This window comes from Fukomys damarensis, unplaced genomic scaffold (assembly GCF_012274545.1).
Source record: "Fukomys damarensis isolate Sample0158 unplaced genomic scaffold, DMR_v1.0_HiC HiC_scaffold_22, whole genome shotgun sequence".
NCBI classification, from domain to species: Eukaryota; Metazoa; Chordata; class Mammalia; order Rodentia; family Bathyergidae; genus Fukomys; species Fukomys damarensis.
Genome location: NW_022900934.1, coordinates 11,357,128 through 11,371,243, shown reverse-complemented (window position 1 = coordinate 11,371,243; position 14,116 = coordinate 11,357,128). Strand labels below are relative to the sequence as shown.

Here is a 14,116-nt window from a genome sequence, read left to right as displayed (position 1 = left end):
AAAAAAAAAAAAAAAAAAAAAAAAAAAAAGACATTTACTTAGAATCTGGAAATGCTGACAAAGCAGTGAGAATAGTTCTGTATTTCATAAGGCTGTAGAAGTAGAAGCAAATGTTTTCTCCCACTGGAGCACTGTGTAACAAAATACTGAGATCACTACCATTTCAAAAATGTCCAACTTTTGTGCCAACAAAGAATCCAGATGAAGCAGCCAGAACAAGTGAGATTTGCCCTTTCAGGGGTGAATTCTTGCAGCCAGAGGTTACAAATAGCCAGCCATAGCTTAGAGCCAGCACTGGCCTGTTTTTTGGTTAAACATTCTGTGTTCCTAGGTAACACTTGGTGTAGAAAAGTGCATTGTGTCCACCCGCACATAAAAGTACTTTTCCCTGCTAACTACTTTATTGTATTTTCAAATGAGGATCCAGCTATTGTTTCATTCTTTGTAGAAAAAAGCATCAACATGAATTTGTTTTTTTGCAGTTTTGGGGTTGTACCCAGGGCCTTGTATATAATAGGCAAGCACTCCAGCCCTGGCTGCACCCCAGCCCTCTATTTTGTTTTTTTTATCCTCTAGTACCGGTGATTGAACTTGGGACCTTGTATTTTTGAGACAAGTAAAGGAACCAGTGAGCTAAATCCCTGGCTCCCCCCAGCCCTTTTTATTTTGAGCCTTCCAAGTAACTGAGTCAACATGAAAATCTGAAGAGATTTTCGTGTCCCTTGTTGAGAGCTTTTAGGATACTTCCTTTATTTTATAGAATTCTGTAATTTTGGCTTAAAAAAATATTTTTCTTCACTAACCACTACACAGAAAATGGAAAAATCTCCGTTGATGTCTTCAACTATTTTTATTATGATTTATTCTCTTCGAAGGCAAGTACAGACATATTTGTGTGTGTTTATTTCCACATACTAGTCAAGTTCACAGTTCTTTTTACTGGCCACGTAATATTTACTCACTTTATGTATTTGAGCTAAAATCTGTAAGGAATGAAAGTAAAATCACTGTCTTGCCCATATCCTCTGTTGTAAATAGCAAATACAGGACCCCCTTCTCTCCCATCATACTTTATTCTAGAGTGAAAAAAGGCCAGAGTAGGGTTACGGGCTGGAAATTTGACTTTAAATGCGAAGAGTTAGCCTGAATTATGGGGATAGTTAGCAAAACCATATTTTGTGAACTTGAGTAAATAGGATCCCCAGCAGCACCCCCTCTAACCTTCTTAACCATGCTTGTGCTTTTAATTATATTAATTCCTCCCTGGTTTTTAATTTTAAGAGTAGTACTCTTTGTCAGTGAGGTTTTTGGGGGTTTTTTGGTACCAGGGATCAAACTCAGGGCCTTGTGCTTGCAAGGCAGGTGACAGAACCACTGAGGTAAATCCCTGGCCCCAGCTCCATCTTTCTTGTTTTGTTTTTTGAGATGTAGTCTTACTGTGTAGTTCAGGCTGGCCTCAGACTTGCAGCAATCCTCCTGCCTCACCCTTCTGAGTTCTGGGATGAAGGCCGTGCACCACCACGCCTGGCCTCAGCACCATCTTTAAGAGACCATTTTACAGGGCTGGGGGTTTGGCTCAGTGGTTCTCCCGCCTGCCTCGTAAGCACTAAGGGCCTGAGTTCGATCCCCAGTACCAAGAAAAAAAAAAGACCATTTTACCCCTCTGGCTGGTTGGCATTTTCTGGTTGATGTGCCATATCACGTAGAACCATGAGGTGTCCATAGTTGTGTGCCCACCTCCATTGGCATAAAGTGACTCTCTTACTTTGAGACAGTTATGCAGGACCCCGGATGGCTCCGACACTGTGGGCCCTTGGATGGCAGTGCTGGTGGAAAGACATCCTGGCTGGCACATTTTGTTGCCACTCGGTATGAACTGCTGTCCTTTCCAGGGTAGGCATGCGGCTGGCTGGTCTTCTCAAGGGGTGGTGTCGTGTGCAGTATGAATTGGCCTCTGTGGCCATCCTGGCATCCATTCAGCACGGCCGTAGTTGGATCAGCTTGATGGGAGAGAGCTCCTGCTTTGGGTACGTTTGTGTCTTCCAGCTCTGCGATCACAGCCACTGTTGTGCATCTGTTGCACAGTCCCTGAAGTAGTCAAGGTCACAGGCTGGCTAAATCATTCATGAAGCAAGCTTGGGTTTTCTTTTTTAACTCTGTCAGCTGGCTGCAAAAACCTCCTGACAGTGCTGTGGGTAGGAGGGGAAGGAGAAGTGTTCATGTCAGTAGTAGGTGACTGGATCATCTGGAGTCTGGGTCATCTGTTCATGCAGTGTACTGTGGCCTGTGGCTGTCTCTAACATGATGCCTTCTTACAATTAGATCGCTGTGAGTCCCACCTGGCCTTGTAACCTCCTAGGTCTGACAGCTTAGCTTGTGAAGGACCTTTCCAGCCATATGCTCCCTTGATGTCCCTTGCTCAGGTGTTCTGTCTGTGCAAGACAGTAGGGATGCTGGGACAGCTTTTGTGAATGGCATGTAGTTCTCTGCTGCAAGTGGTAGCCTTGCTTCAGAACCCCAGAGACCTGTGCTGAGCCACCCTCTTAGGGCTTGTTGGAGATAGCATTTCTGGGGCATGTGTTACCTCCGAAATCTGGAGGCCTCCTGGGCAGCGTGCTCCTTCCTTAGTGCTACAAAGTAGAAGTCTCTGCATGCCCCAGACCCAAGCACTAAGACTCTCTGGTGGGCAAGCCTGAGCCTTTTTGTCTTCTGAAGTCTGTGTGCCTTACCAAAGTATCTGTTCAGCACTTCTTGCTCATCCGTCCAGAGTAGTGGGATGTTACTGGTATAACAGGCCATCGTGGTGCTCTGTGAATATCCAGGTGGTCTGGGGCCTTTTGGACTGTTATGACAGAAAGGAGGTGTTGACACAGTCCTGAAACAAGACCAGGGTGCATCCCACGTCTGCCCATGGGACTGTGGGCTGCCTCTGATCCTTCTTCCTGAAGAGGTAGAGAACACGGTTTTCAGGTCAGGAGCCTCACACCAGACCTGAGGTTCCCCTACACCCTGGCACAGTTGCTGCAGTTTGGGGTTGGCTTTAGGCCACCGCCATCTACCAGGATCTCTTCAGTTTTTGCAGGGGCCCAACCACTGCCCTTGTGTTGTTTTAGTATTTGAGGGTGGCCATAGTCTGCTCTTCTGTCCAGGGTGCTGATTTGTTTGGGCAAGGATGTTGGGACAGATTAGGCGTGACTGCTTGCCCTTTCTGACCGCAGTAACTTTGACTGGAAAGGTCAAGAACTAATGTGAGAGTTCTGCCAGCTGCTCAGTATGTCTCTGAAAGAGAGGAAGGTCCACTGAGTAGCTAGCTGATTTGACAAGTGGACCAGCATTGGTGGAATTTGGGCCAGGTCTTACCTCTCCACCCAGTTGATAGCTGTCTGCCCGCATGGCTGCAGGTCTCTTTGGGGAGGGAGTGGCCCGTCATCACTGATTGTTCTTGCTGTGGAATTTCAAGGCTTTCCGCATGGACCTGGCTCTTCTGGATCTGTGGGCTTTGGATCCAAGAACTGGCTCAGCTCTGGAAACTTGGCAGCAGACTATAGCTTTCCACTGGGGTGGCTGACCCCAACATTCTGCTCCTTTCTTGGTTCCTTTCAGTGGTACACATTAAGCAAGGGCCTTCATGGGTGCCTGCAGGTTAGGCCTCACTGTTCCACTCCTTTTGCTGTGTGTCATTGTTGCCATTTTGTTGTTGTTGGTACCAGGAATCCGAACTCAGGATCTTGTGCTTGTGAGGTAGGCGTGGTGCCACTGAGCGAAATCCCCAGCCCCAGTGTTGTCATTTGCCTCTGCAGTTCCAGAATTTTGTCATCCTCAGTGTTACTGGGAAGGCTTGCGCCATAACAGCACCTCTTAGTAACCAGGCCCATGGGGCTCTTCCCTGTGCTGCTGTCCCTTTTTATCTGCACAGACCTGGCCACTTGGTCCTATAGGCCCTTCCAAGGGCCACAGTCACCGCGTGGGTCTGCCAGTCCTGTAGAGGAGAGTCTTTCTTACACTCATGCTGTTCTGACCTTTGAATCCATTCTTGTCACGTGGCCCTTACTTTCTCCAGTCTCCGGGGTGCCGCTCGGCATCAGAGCCACCTCCCGGAGCCCTTGCTGGGCTGAGTGCTGCTTCCTGTGTCATGGGTGCCAGATGAACCCACTGCCTTTTCTCTTGCTTTGTGTTCTGTTCCTCAGCATCCACATCCAGGCTGTTAAGTGAGGTTCTCCAGTGTATAACCCCCCTGCTGCTTTAGCAGGCCTCCCACCACTAAGATTTGACCCTGGTTATTGGTCTGAGGGTCAAGGGAAGGCGCAAGTGTCGAGCCTGTCTTGTACAGAACTTACCTCATTTGAGATTTCTTTGTAATCTTGAGACTGCATGGGGAGTTTCATTTTCCAAAATACGGAGATGTAGCCATGGCAGGCCAGGAAGGCTCGTGGGAACCTGAACGATAAACTGTGCCCATCTTTAGCTCCACATGCCCTCTAGCTGCAGAAGATGAGGGTCTCTCTAAATGCAACCAGGAGGCCCTTGCTTCTCGTCTGTCATTTCCTCTTTTCAAAGCATCAGTGGCATTTAGCAACAGCCACACAATTCTCTGGTTTTCCAATTGTGATTTCCCTAGTACCTCTCCCTCACCAGAGAGCTGGCCCCAGCCAGTGTGCCTCCTCCACACTGACCTGCCCAGCCCAGCTCAGGTGCAAGTCTTCGCACCTGCACTTCAACCCAGAGGGGGAACCACCAGTACTCCCCCTGCCTTCAGCTGCCGAGTGACCCGGCTCCCAGTCTGCGTCCTTCAGGTACGCTTCCTAAGACTGCTCCACTCCTGATGCCCACTGTCTGAAAAGCACAGTCAGAGAGGGGTTTGGGGGCATGTAACTGTAGGAAAGGGTGAAAGCACAAGTCAGCGGTACTTTGGTTTAGGCTGTGAGAACTGTCGGGTTTGTGTCAACAGAGCTCCAGTGCAGGTGCATCTCCCGATACCCCAGTGGAAATAACTTTATAACCAAGGTCGTTACTGTGCCATGGCCGTGGCTTGTGTTGTGTATTTTGGCAGTGACACCGAAGCCTAGAAAACATGTCCTGCCTGTTACTTTGGACATGTGCATGTCTGGGATGTGAATACGGAGGAACACTGCGCTACTAGCAGAACAAAAAATTGGGGGTAAGGGCCAGGGGTTTAGCTCGGTGGTACCCTGCCTGCCTCATAAATACAAGGTCCCGAGTTTGATCCCCGGTACCAGAAAAAAAAATTAGTGGGTACCCCTTATCTTATGGTTTCTTTTTTGTTTGTTTTTTGAGACAGGGTCTCACTATGTAGTCTAGGCTGGCGTCAAACTCACGATAATCCTCCTGTCTCAACCTTTAAATGCTGGGATTACAGGTGTGCACCACCACACCTGGTTTGGAATGGTTTCTCAGATTTGCATTATATTGAAAAAGAAAGATGTAGCCATGCATGGTGGTGCACACCTATAATCCAGCACATGGGAAGCTAAGGCAAGAGGATTGCCATGAGTTTGAGGCCAGTCTGGGCTACATAGTGAGGTCAAGGCCAGCATAAACTGATAGTAAGACCCCATCTTCAAAAAGCCAAAAGTATTTTAAAAAGGAAGATGTGACTACTGTACTGTCATTTATCTTAAAATTTTTGATATGTACATCCAGGTGCACATATATAATTACAAATGCACAGGCACTCTTAAATGTGCAGAATTACCAAGATACTGATACCATTGGAATGGAGAAAAGGAGACAGGGATGGGAAACTTGAATCTTCTCTGTGTGCCTTTTTATACTTTGTGTGTGTTTTGTTTTGGTTTTTGTTTTTTTGGTACTGAGATTGAACTCTGGACCTTGTGCTTGCCAGGCAGATGCTGTGCCGCTGAGCTACACCCCCAGTGGTTTTGTTTTGTTTTGAGAAAAGATCTTGTTAAGTTGCCCAGGCAGCCTTGAACTTGCTATCCTGCTTCAGCCTCCTGAGTAGATGGGATTCCAGGCACATCCATAACACCTGGCTCTTTGTACCTTTAAAATATTATACCATATGCGTCTGTTACATGACCAAATAAAAACAACTGATTTTTAAAACAATTCTGGACCTGCTAATTAATTACTAGCTAAATGAGGCTGGGCCTCAGCCTCAGTTTATCTGTAAAATGCAGGTGACAGTACAGACATTAACCAAGATGACTCATGGAAATTGCTTAGTAGAATGCCTGATTTCTAAGGAACCAGCACCTGCTGGCATCTGTTAATATTATTATCATCTGTGTTATGTGGTTTTATTACCTTGTAACATAAGTTTTAAACATTCGCACAGTGCCTGGCGCTGGTATCGTGTTGCACGTGCTGTCCAGTAACCTGATCATTAATGTACTTTGCATGTTTTCTGTGACCTCCAGGACCGGGGATGCTGCTATTTTACAGCCAAAGCAGCAGCCAGCCATGCTCCTGGGAGAGAGCTGAGTGTTCGCAGTGAGTGTGGCTGCGGCTTCTCCTTGTGTCTTGGCGAGGTGGGAGAACACACTCGGGGCCAGCAGGCCAGCCTCGCTCTGGGCCCTAAGCTCTCAAACAAGATACTTGAACTCTCTGAGCCTTCCTTTCCCAGGCATCCTCTTGAGAATTAGAAATCATTTGAAGTGGCAAAGCCTGGGAGAAGGAGCATGCTATGCCCTGCCTGAGGCTGATGGTATCTGTAGGAGGTATCTGCACGAAGGTCCCTGGGGCAAAAGAAAATATTGGAGACTCTGCTCCTGTTCATTCTTTAATTTCACTCTTTAATAATTTTTAAATTTTTTGTATGTTTCAAAATATATTAATAATAGAGCCAGGCGCAGTGCAGTGGTGTGTGCCTATAGTCCTCCTCTTCAGGAGGCTGAGACAAGGATTGGTTGAGCCCGGGAGCTGGAGACCAGCTTTGGCAACATAGTAAGACCTCATCTCAAGGACAAAACCAGAAACTATTAGTATGGTAGCACGTTTTTTTGAGACAGGGTCTTACTTTATAGTCCATGCTGGCCTTGAACTCACTATGTAGCCCAGGCTGGCCTCAAACTCGAGGTGATCCTTGTGCCTCGGGCTGCCAAGTGCTTGGATTACAGGCGTGTGCCACCATACCTGATGGTAGCACTTTTATAAAATGAATAATAAGCAAAAATTTGTAGCTTGAACATATACCCCTTTAATATTTTTACAGACAGAAATATACAAAAACTATCTGGGGGCCAGGGGTGTGATTATAAATTAATTTCCTCTGTAGCTGGACATGGTGGTACACACCTGTAATCCAAGCACTGTTTAAGGGTGAGGCAGGAGGATCACAAGTTTGAATCCAGCCTGGGCAATCTAATAAGACTGTTTCTTAAAATTAAAAGAAAGAAGGTAGCTGGGCATGGTGGTGCGTACCTATAATCCCAGCACTAGGGAGGCTGAGGCAGGAGGATTGCTGCAAGTTCAAGGCCAGCCTGGGCTACATAATGAGTTCAGAGCCAGCCTGAACTACAAAGCAAGACCTTGTCTCAAAAATAAATAAATAAATAAATAAATAGGAAGGGGGAAAGGGTGGAGCTGGAGATGTAGCTCAGTGGAAGGGCCCTAGGTTCACAGTGTGACAAAATTGGAAACAAACTTGTTAGCCAGTTTAATGTTGCACCAGACTTTAATTCTAGAACCAATCTCAAAATGGTTTCTCAAGTAATAATATTACATCATATTTTTAAAAGTTTTCTAGCACCTCATAAACACTGATTTTTCAGATGTAACTCTTGCATGTGTAATTATGAAGCATTTTCATGGTGTTAAAGTTTAGTGTGCTTCCATAAGGAGAAAGGAAAGTTTAGGTTTTAGCAGAGCAGAAAAACACTAGCTTTAACAATGAAATCAGAAGGGCCAGAGATTCAGCACAGGGATTCCGCTGCCTGCCTCTGGAGCATAAGGATCAAGTTCAATCCCTGGTACCAAAAAAAGAAATCAGAAAGCCTTTCAGCTTCTCTGGTAATCAGGAATGATAACTAATGCAAATTGAAACATTAAAGTGCGATTTCTTGTCATCAAATCGGCAGAATCGTTAGCAGCTGATGATTCTCCGTGTCCAGCCTCAGTGAAGATGTGTGGCTGTGGAGGTGGAGGTTGATTCGTCACCCTGGAGGATAACCCTCGACATGTTTACGGATGAAAGGGCTCGCGCTCTGTGTGCAGCCCTTCGCAGTCTCTGGCTCTGCCCCAGCACAGGGCAGCACTGCCGTCTGCAGGAAGCAGTTGGAGACTACCGTCCACGGGGAGACGGTGAAAAAGTTGTTGAAAAATAGAAATGGTATTCACATATGATAAACTTCACCATTTGAAATTGTACAATTGGGTTTTTAACAAGCGGTTTGTAGTATATTCTCAGGGTTTTGCAGCTGTCACTTCTGGTTCCAAAACACTTTCATCATCCCCAAAATGAAACCCCACACCCAGAAACAGACCCCTCCCCATTTTCCTCTTCCTGTGTTCCCTGGAAACCTCTAACCTGCTTTCTGTCTCTGTGAATTTGTCTCTTTTGGACATTTCCTACAAAGGAAATCCGTGTGTGCTTTTGTACATGTAATGGTTTATTCGGCGGTGGTCTGAGTAATACCTGACGCGCCTGTTTTGAAGCGCAGTCAGTATATTCACAGAATTGGGCATCCGTCACCACAGTCGATTTCAGAACATTTCATCACCCCAAAAAGGAACCACCGTAGCCTTTAGCTGTCATCCACAAACCGCTCTTCCCAAGCCTGGGAAACCCTTTCTACCTGTAAATTTGCCTGTTGTGGCAAATTTCATATGAAGGAACTGGTAAAATATGTGATCTTTTTGTTTCTGGCTTCTCTGCTTCGCCTGTTTTCGAGATGCGTCCACACTGCAGCACCCATCAGTACTTCACCCCTTGTTGTTGCTGAATAATGTGCTATCTACCATGTGGACATGTTGTCTGTTCATTAGTTGGTGGCTATTTGGGATTTTCCCTTCTTTTGGCTGCTATGAATAATGCTGTTGTGAACATCTGTGCATAAGTTTATTGTTTTTTGTTCAAGTTTTTTTTCTTTTTTGGTACCAGTGCGCTGCTGAGCTACGTCCCTGCCCCACCCTACCTCCTTTTTGAGACACTTGAGGCGATCATCCTGCCTGAGCCTGTAAGTGCTGGGATACAGGCGTGCACCACTGCGCCCGGCTACATATAAGTTCTGTGTAAACCCATGTCTTCAGTTCTGGTTAGAATTTCTGGGTCATTTGGTAACGACATTTAACTTTTTGAGGAATTGCCCAACTACAGTATTTTAGATTCCTATCACCATATATGCAGGTACTAATTTCTCTTTATCCTTGCCAACTCTTGTGTGGGTCTGGGTTTTTTTCTCTATTTGTTTAGTTTTGTTCTGCAGTCCTGGGGCTTGAACCCAAGGCCTTTGCCCTTTGGTGGGGCTCAAACTTGCTGTCCTCCTATATCAGCCTCCCAAAGTGCTGGAGTACAAGCGTACACCACCATGCCCAGCTTCTTTTTTTTTAAAGAATATTATTATAACCATCCTAGCGGTGTGAAATATACCTTGTAGTTTTGATTTGTACTTCCCTAATGATTTGTGATATTGAGCATCTATTCCTGTGTCTTTTAGCAATCTTCACGTTTTCTCTGTAGAAATAGGTATTTATATTATGATATTTTCATGTAAATCTGTTAAAAGGAATCGGGCAGTGCTCAACATAATAATCCACGATTAGTCTTCTGGGATTTAACACTCAGCAAACTAACAAATAGAAGGTTGATGTACTGTGGTATAGAAAATTTCATATAAATAGATTCAAGCCATTCATGTACCTGCGCACACACATGCACACTAGTAGTGTGCAGGCAAGTGCCTGGATGTAAAAAGATAGGGAAGGGTGCTAAAATAGTCTCCAGACACAGCAAGACTGGGGTCGGGTAGGATGTGAGCAGAAAGGACTTTTTTCTTTTTTGGGGTACTGGGGATCAAACTGAGGATCAAACCACTGAGCTAAATCTCCAGCCCTGAAAGGACTTTTTCTTTCATAATTAATAGACCAATAAAAAATTTTAAAATTCCTTAAAGTAAAATATGCAGTTTGAAAAAATAAGAAAAAGGAGCTGTTGGGGAATTTTAAGAAAGGGCTTGGGATCAGTGCCGCTTGCCACCTGGTGGGTGAGTGTAAAAACGCCCCCTCATACCTTCATCTGACTCCCTCTAGAGCTTGGATCTGTTATGTTTGGTCCTTTTCTCTTTTTCTTTTTTTCCCCCAAACTTTCATTGTTAATTTACTAATCTATAATAACACAAATAGTGTAAAAATTATAAAGCTAAAATAAACTTATCTCCCCGCTCACCCCCCCACCATACACTTACATGCAGGTAGCATTGAAGTCCTTTCCCGATGAACCTCTGAGATTCCAGATTGTCTCCCCACCCGGAGAGGCCTGCTGCTTCCGGCCGAGCTCCCTGTGGAAGGGAAGCCTCCTCTCTGAACGCCGTGGCGGTGGCCTGGTCCGCTGGTCTCCTTGGTCACCCCACCCCACCCCACCCCAGAGTGACTTCATAGGCCAGGAGTTATGCCTGGTGTCTTTATTTTATAAAAAGCTCCTGTGTTGATTCTGATGGACCAGCAGGGATAAGAGTGATTTATCCAGCAAGTAACCAAGCAGTTGTAACTTACATCTGTGGGACTTTCTGGAGAATTATTTTTGGAGAGTGCTTTAGGAGAGAGTGATGGGCCTGTCAGCTTTATGGAAACAGGTTGCACTCGGATGGTCTGTTTTCTTCCAGGAATTTCACAGAACTTTTACTTTTGATTATTTTCAGCATTTAGGTTTTATCTCCCACTAAACATTCACCATAGAGCTGCCATCTGAATCTGAGAAATTGATCTTGGGATTGTTTTTTTTAATGATAAGAATAAACAGCATAGGACAGACTTGGCTTGTAATATTTTGCCTTTTTTTATTTTATTTTATTTATTTATTTATTTTTTTTGGTCTTTTGAGACAGGGTCTTACTATGTAGTTGAGACTGACCTGGAACTCACTATGTAGCCCAGGCTGGTCTCAAACTCACAGCGATCCTCCTGCCTCAGCCTCCTGAGTGCTGGGATTACAGGCGTGCACCACCATGCCCAGCTTTTGCCTCCTTTGTTGTTGTTTTGTTTTGTTTTTTGAGACAGGGTCTCACTATGCAGTTCAGACTGCTCTGGAACTCACTATGTAGCCCACTGCCTTTTTTTTTGAGACAGGATCTTACTATATATTCCAGTCTGGCCTTGAACTTGCTACGTAGTCCAGGCTGGCCTCAGCCTCCTGGCAGTCCTCTTGCTTCAGCCTCTTGCGTGCTGAGATTACAGGTGTGAGGCCACCACGTCTAGCTGCTTCTGCCATTTTACATTGAAAATAGACGTATGTATGAAAAGCAGTAGGGCGCTACATCTTCAGGCCAGGCAGAAGATTTTAGGTCTAGTTTTATTGTTGTTGTTGTTGTTTTTTGGTACCAGGGATCAAACTCAGGACCTTGTGCTTTCAAGGCAGGTGATAGCACCACTGAGCTAAGTCCCTGGCCCTCTTAGGTCTTGTTTTGTAAAGCTTTTTCCTCCCCCCGGAGCTCTGTAAATTTCTTCATTGTGTGTTTGCCTGAGATGCAAGTGACAAACTTGTATGACTTAAAAAACTTCACACTAATTTTTCCCATTCTTGTGTTTTTAAACAGAAACTTGCAGAATTCCATCAAAACCTTTTGGAGACACAATGGATAATATTGTTTCTCTAGAATAATAAGCAGGAGTAATCTTTCTTGTATCTTAAATTTATATTAAATCTTGTATTTTCTCTTCCAGGTATTCTCATGGGAGCTGTTATAAAAATTATAGAGTTTAAAAAACTGGCAAATTGGAAGGTAGGTTTGTCTGTTCATTTTATAACATAGTTCTTGGTGGTTGTTCATTTTAGTAACATTGATCATTACACTGGCTTTCTTATCATTGCATTACTCACATTCTCCTATTAATGTTTTTCCCCATTACTGGGGATTAAACCCATGGCCTTCACACTGAGCTACATTCCCAGCCCTATTTTATTTTTTATTTTGAGACCGGATCTCACTGTGTTACTAAATTGCACAGGCTGGGCTCAAACTCGTGATCCTCCTGTCTCAGCCTTCTAGAGTGCTGGGATTATTTAAGTGTGTATCTGGCCTGTCCCATTACATTCTGTTAAATGATTAGATTCAAGTCAATACCTTTACATGTGATTTTTAGAAAAAGCGTAAATCTCAAACTGTTTCAAGTGAATATGACACCACTCAGTCTCATATTTTGTTGTTGCCTGCATTTTTATAATCCTTACTAGTTAGCATTAAACATTAAACAGTGTTTACTGCTCCATTCCACTCTGCTGAGGATAATAAAATGTATTTGTCCAGCACTGTTGACCTCAGAGTACTCTCCATATACTTGAGCTCATATTGTCCTCATGACAGCCATTTGAGTTGGACTAACCGGGCTTATCGTCACCCTATTTTTGCGGAGAAGAAAGCTCCAGAGAGCTCGGGACACGTCCAGTGTCTCAGAGCTAGAAAGAAGATGGCTAAGTTGAGCCTTGTGTTCAGCACCTCCTCTGGGCATGGTCGGTATTTTCTGCACCACACCACACCGAGTCAGTTTGCCCTGGAGCCCCTCGTGTTTACGCAGTGGTTCTTGGCATGTGAGCATCACTTTGGGTCCGAGGGCTATTTAGACTTGAGTGGAGAGAGATGAATGAGTGTGTCACAAAACCCATTTTGTGGAGGAAAATGAGCTTCATTTCAAAATCACAATTGTGTGATTAAACCTTATCACATTGGAGCCCTTCCTACTTTGGTGGAGCTTCTGGGTGCTTAGGTTAATTTGCCTATGAAATTGTACTATAAAATTTGCAAAACAAGCCTATTGTCTGACCTAAAACACAACTTGAAACTTACGAGTAATCTTCAAGGAAGAAAAAGAACATTCAGGGAATATGTTATGTGTCAAATGAACTCTCAGAAGAGTATATTGAAGGCCTGCTATGTGTACACCGCTCTTCACTGCAGAGGGGCCGGGGAGTGCATTCTCTCTGTTGTACTGCACTTGGTTAAAGTTAACCATCCCAAGTGCAGACTGGTGCAACCACTGTGGAAATTAGAATGGAGATACCTCAAAGAACTAGGAGTAGAGGTTCCATTTGACCCAGCCATCCCTCTGCCGGGTATCTTCCCAAAAGAATCATATCACAGTGATATATGCTCACCCATGGTTATAGCAGCACAGTTTGTAATAGCTAAAACTTTGAAACAGCCCAGCTGCCCATCAACTGGAGACTGGATAAAGAAGATGTGGTTTTTCTATAAAGTGGAGTACAACTCAGCCATAAAGAATGAGAAACAGCTAGAGACATTTATAGCTAAATGGATGCACATTGAGACCATACTCAAGTGAAATAAATAGGACACACTTGAGTAATACCAAATAGCTTCTCTGGTGTGAAAAACTAAAAGTATAAATAAGGTTCAAATGGTGTAGTTGATAGTGTGAAATAGGAAGAAAAGGGCTAAAGGAGTAGGGGAAGTGGAAAGGGTAGGAAAAAGGAAAGAAGGGAAGAGAAAAAAATATGAGAAAAGGAAAAAATGGAAACAAAGGTTTTGTAAATAGGAAAGGATGAAGGGGTTGAAAGGAGGGCAGGGAATGGGGAAAAAATAAGAACCAAGATACATCATATAAAGGTACAAGATCCCAATGACGAATGTAACTGTATTGTTTACCTTAAATATACCAATAAACTATTGGGAAAGAAAATAAAGTTACCTGTCCAGAGAGTGGCTATGCTGGAGGACAGTCACAGACCAGAAGCCGTCTCTCCACTCCCAGACTGATGTGTATATCACGTACTCACCCATTTTAAAATTTTGATTTTGCCAGGCGTGGTGGTGCACACCTATAATCCCGGCACTTGGGAGGCTGAGGCAGGAGGGTTGCTGTGGGTTCTGAGACCAGCCTGGGCTACATAGTGAGTTCCAGGTCAGTCTCAGCTACATAGTGAGACCCTGTCTCAAAGAACAAACAAAAAAAAAATTTTTTTTTT

The 14,116-nt window shown here is 44.5% G+C and overlaps 1 protein-coding gene across 2 annotated transcripts in view; it reads left to right on the top strand.

Annotated features, from left to right (window-relative positions):
• Positions 1–14,116, top strand: part of Slc9a8 (solute carrier family 9 member A8) — a 65,128-nt gene that overhangs the window by 13,335 nt on the left and 37,677 nt on the right. For both annotated transcript variants that reach the window (XR_779069.2, XM_010618233.3), the window contains exon 4: positions 11,857–11,915. Coding sequence is in view for 1 of the 2 variants with exons in the window: in XM_010618233.3 (XP_010616535.1) it covers positions 11,857–11,915 (59 nt within the window). In the remaining variant the exon portion in view is untranslated. The remainder of the gene's footprint in view (positions 1–11,856; positions 11,916–14,116) is intronic.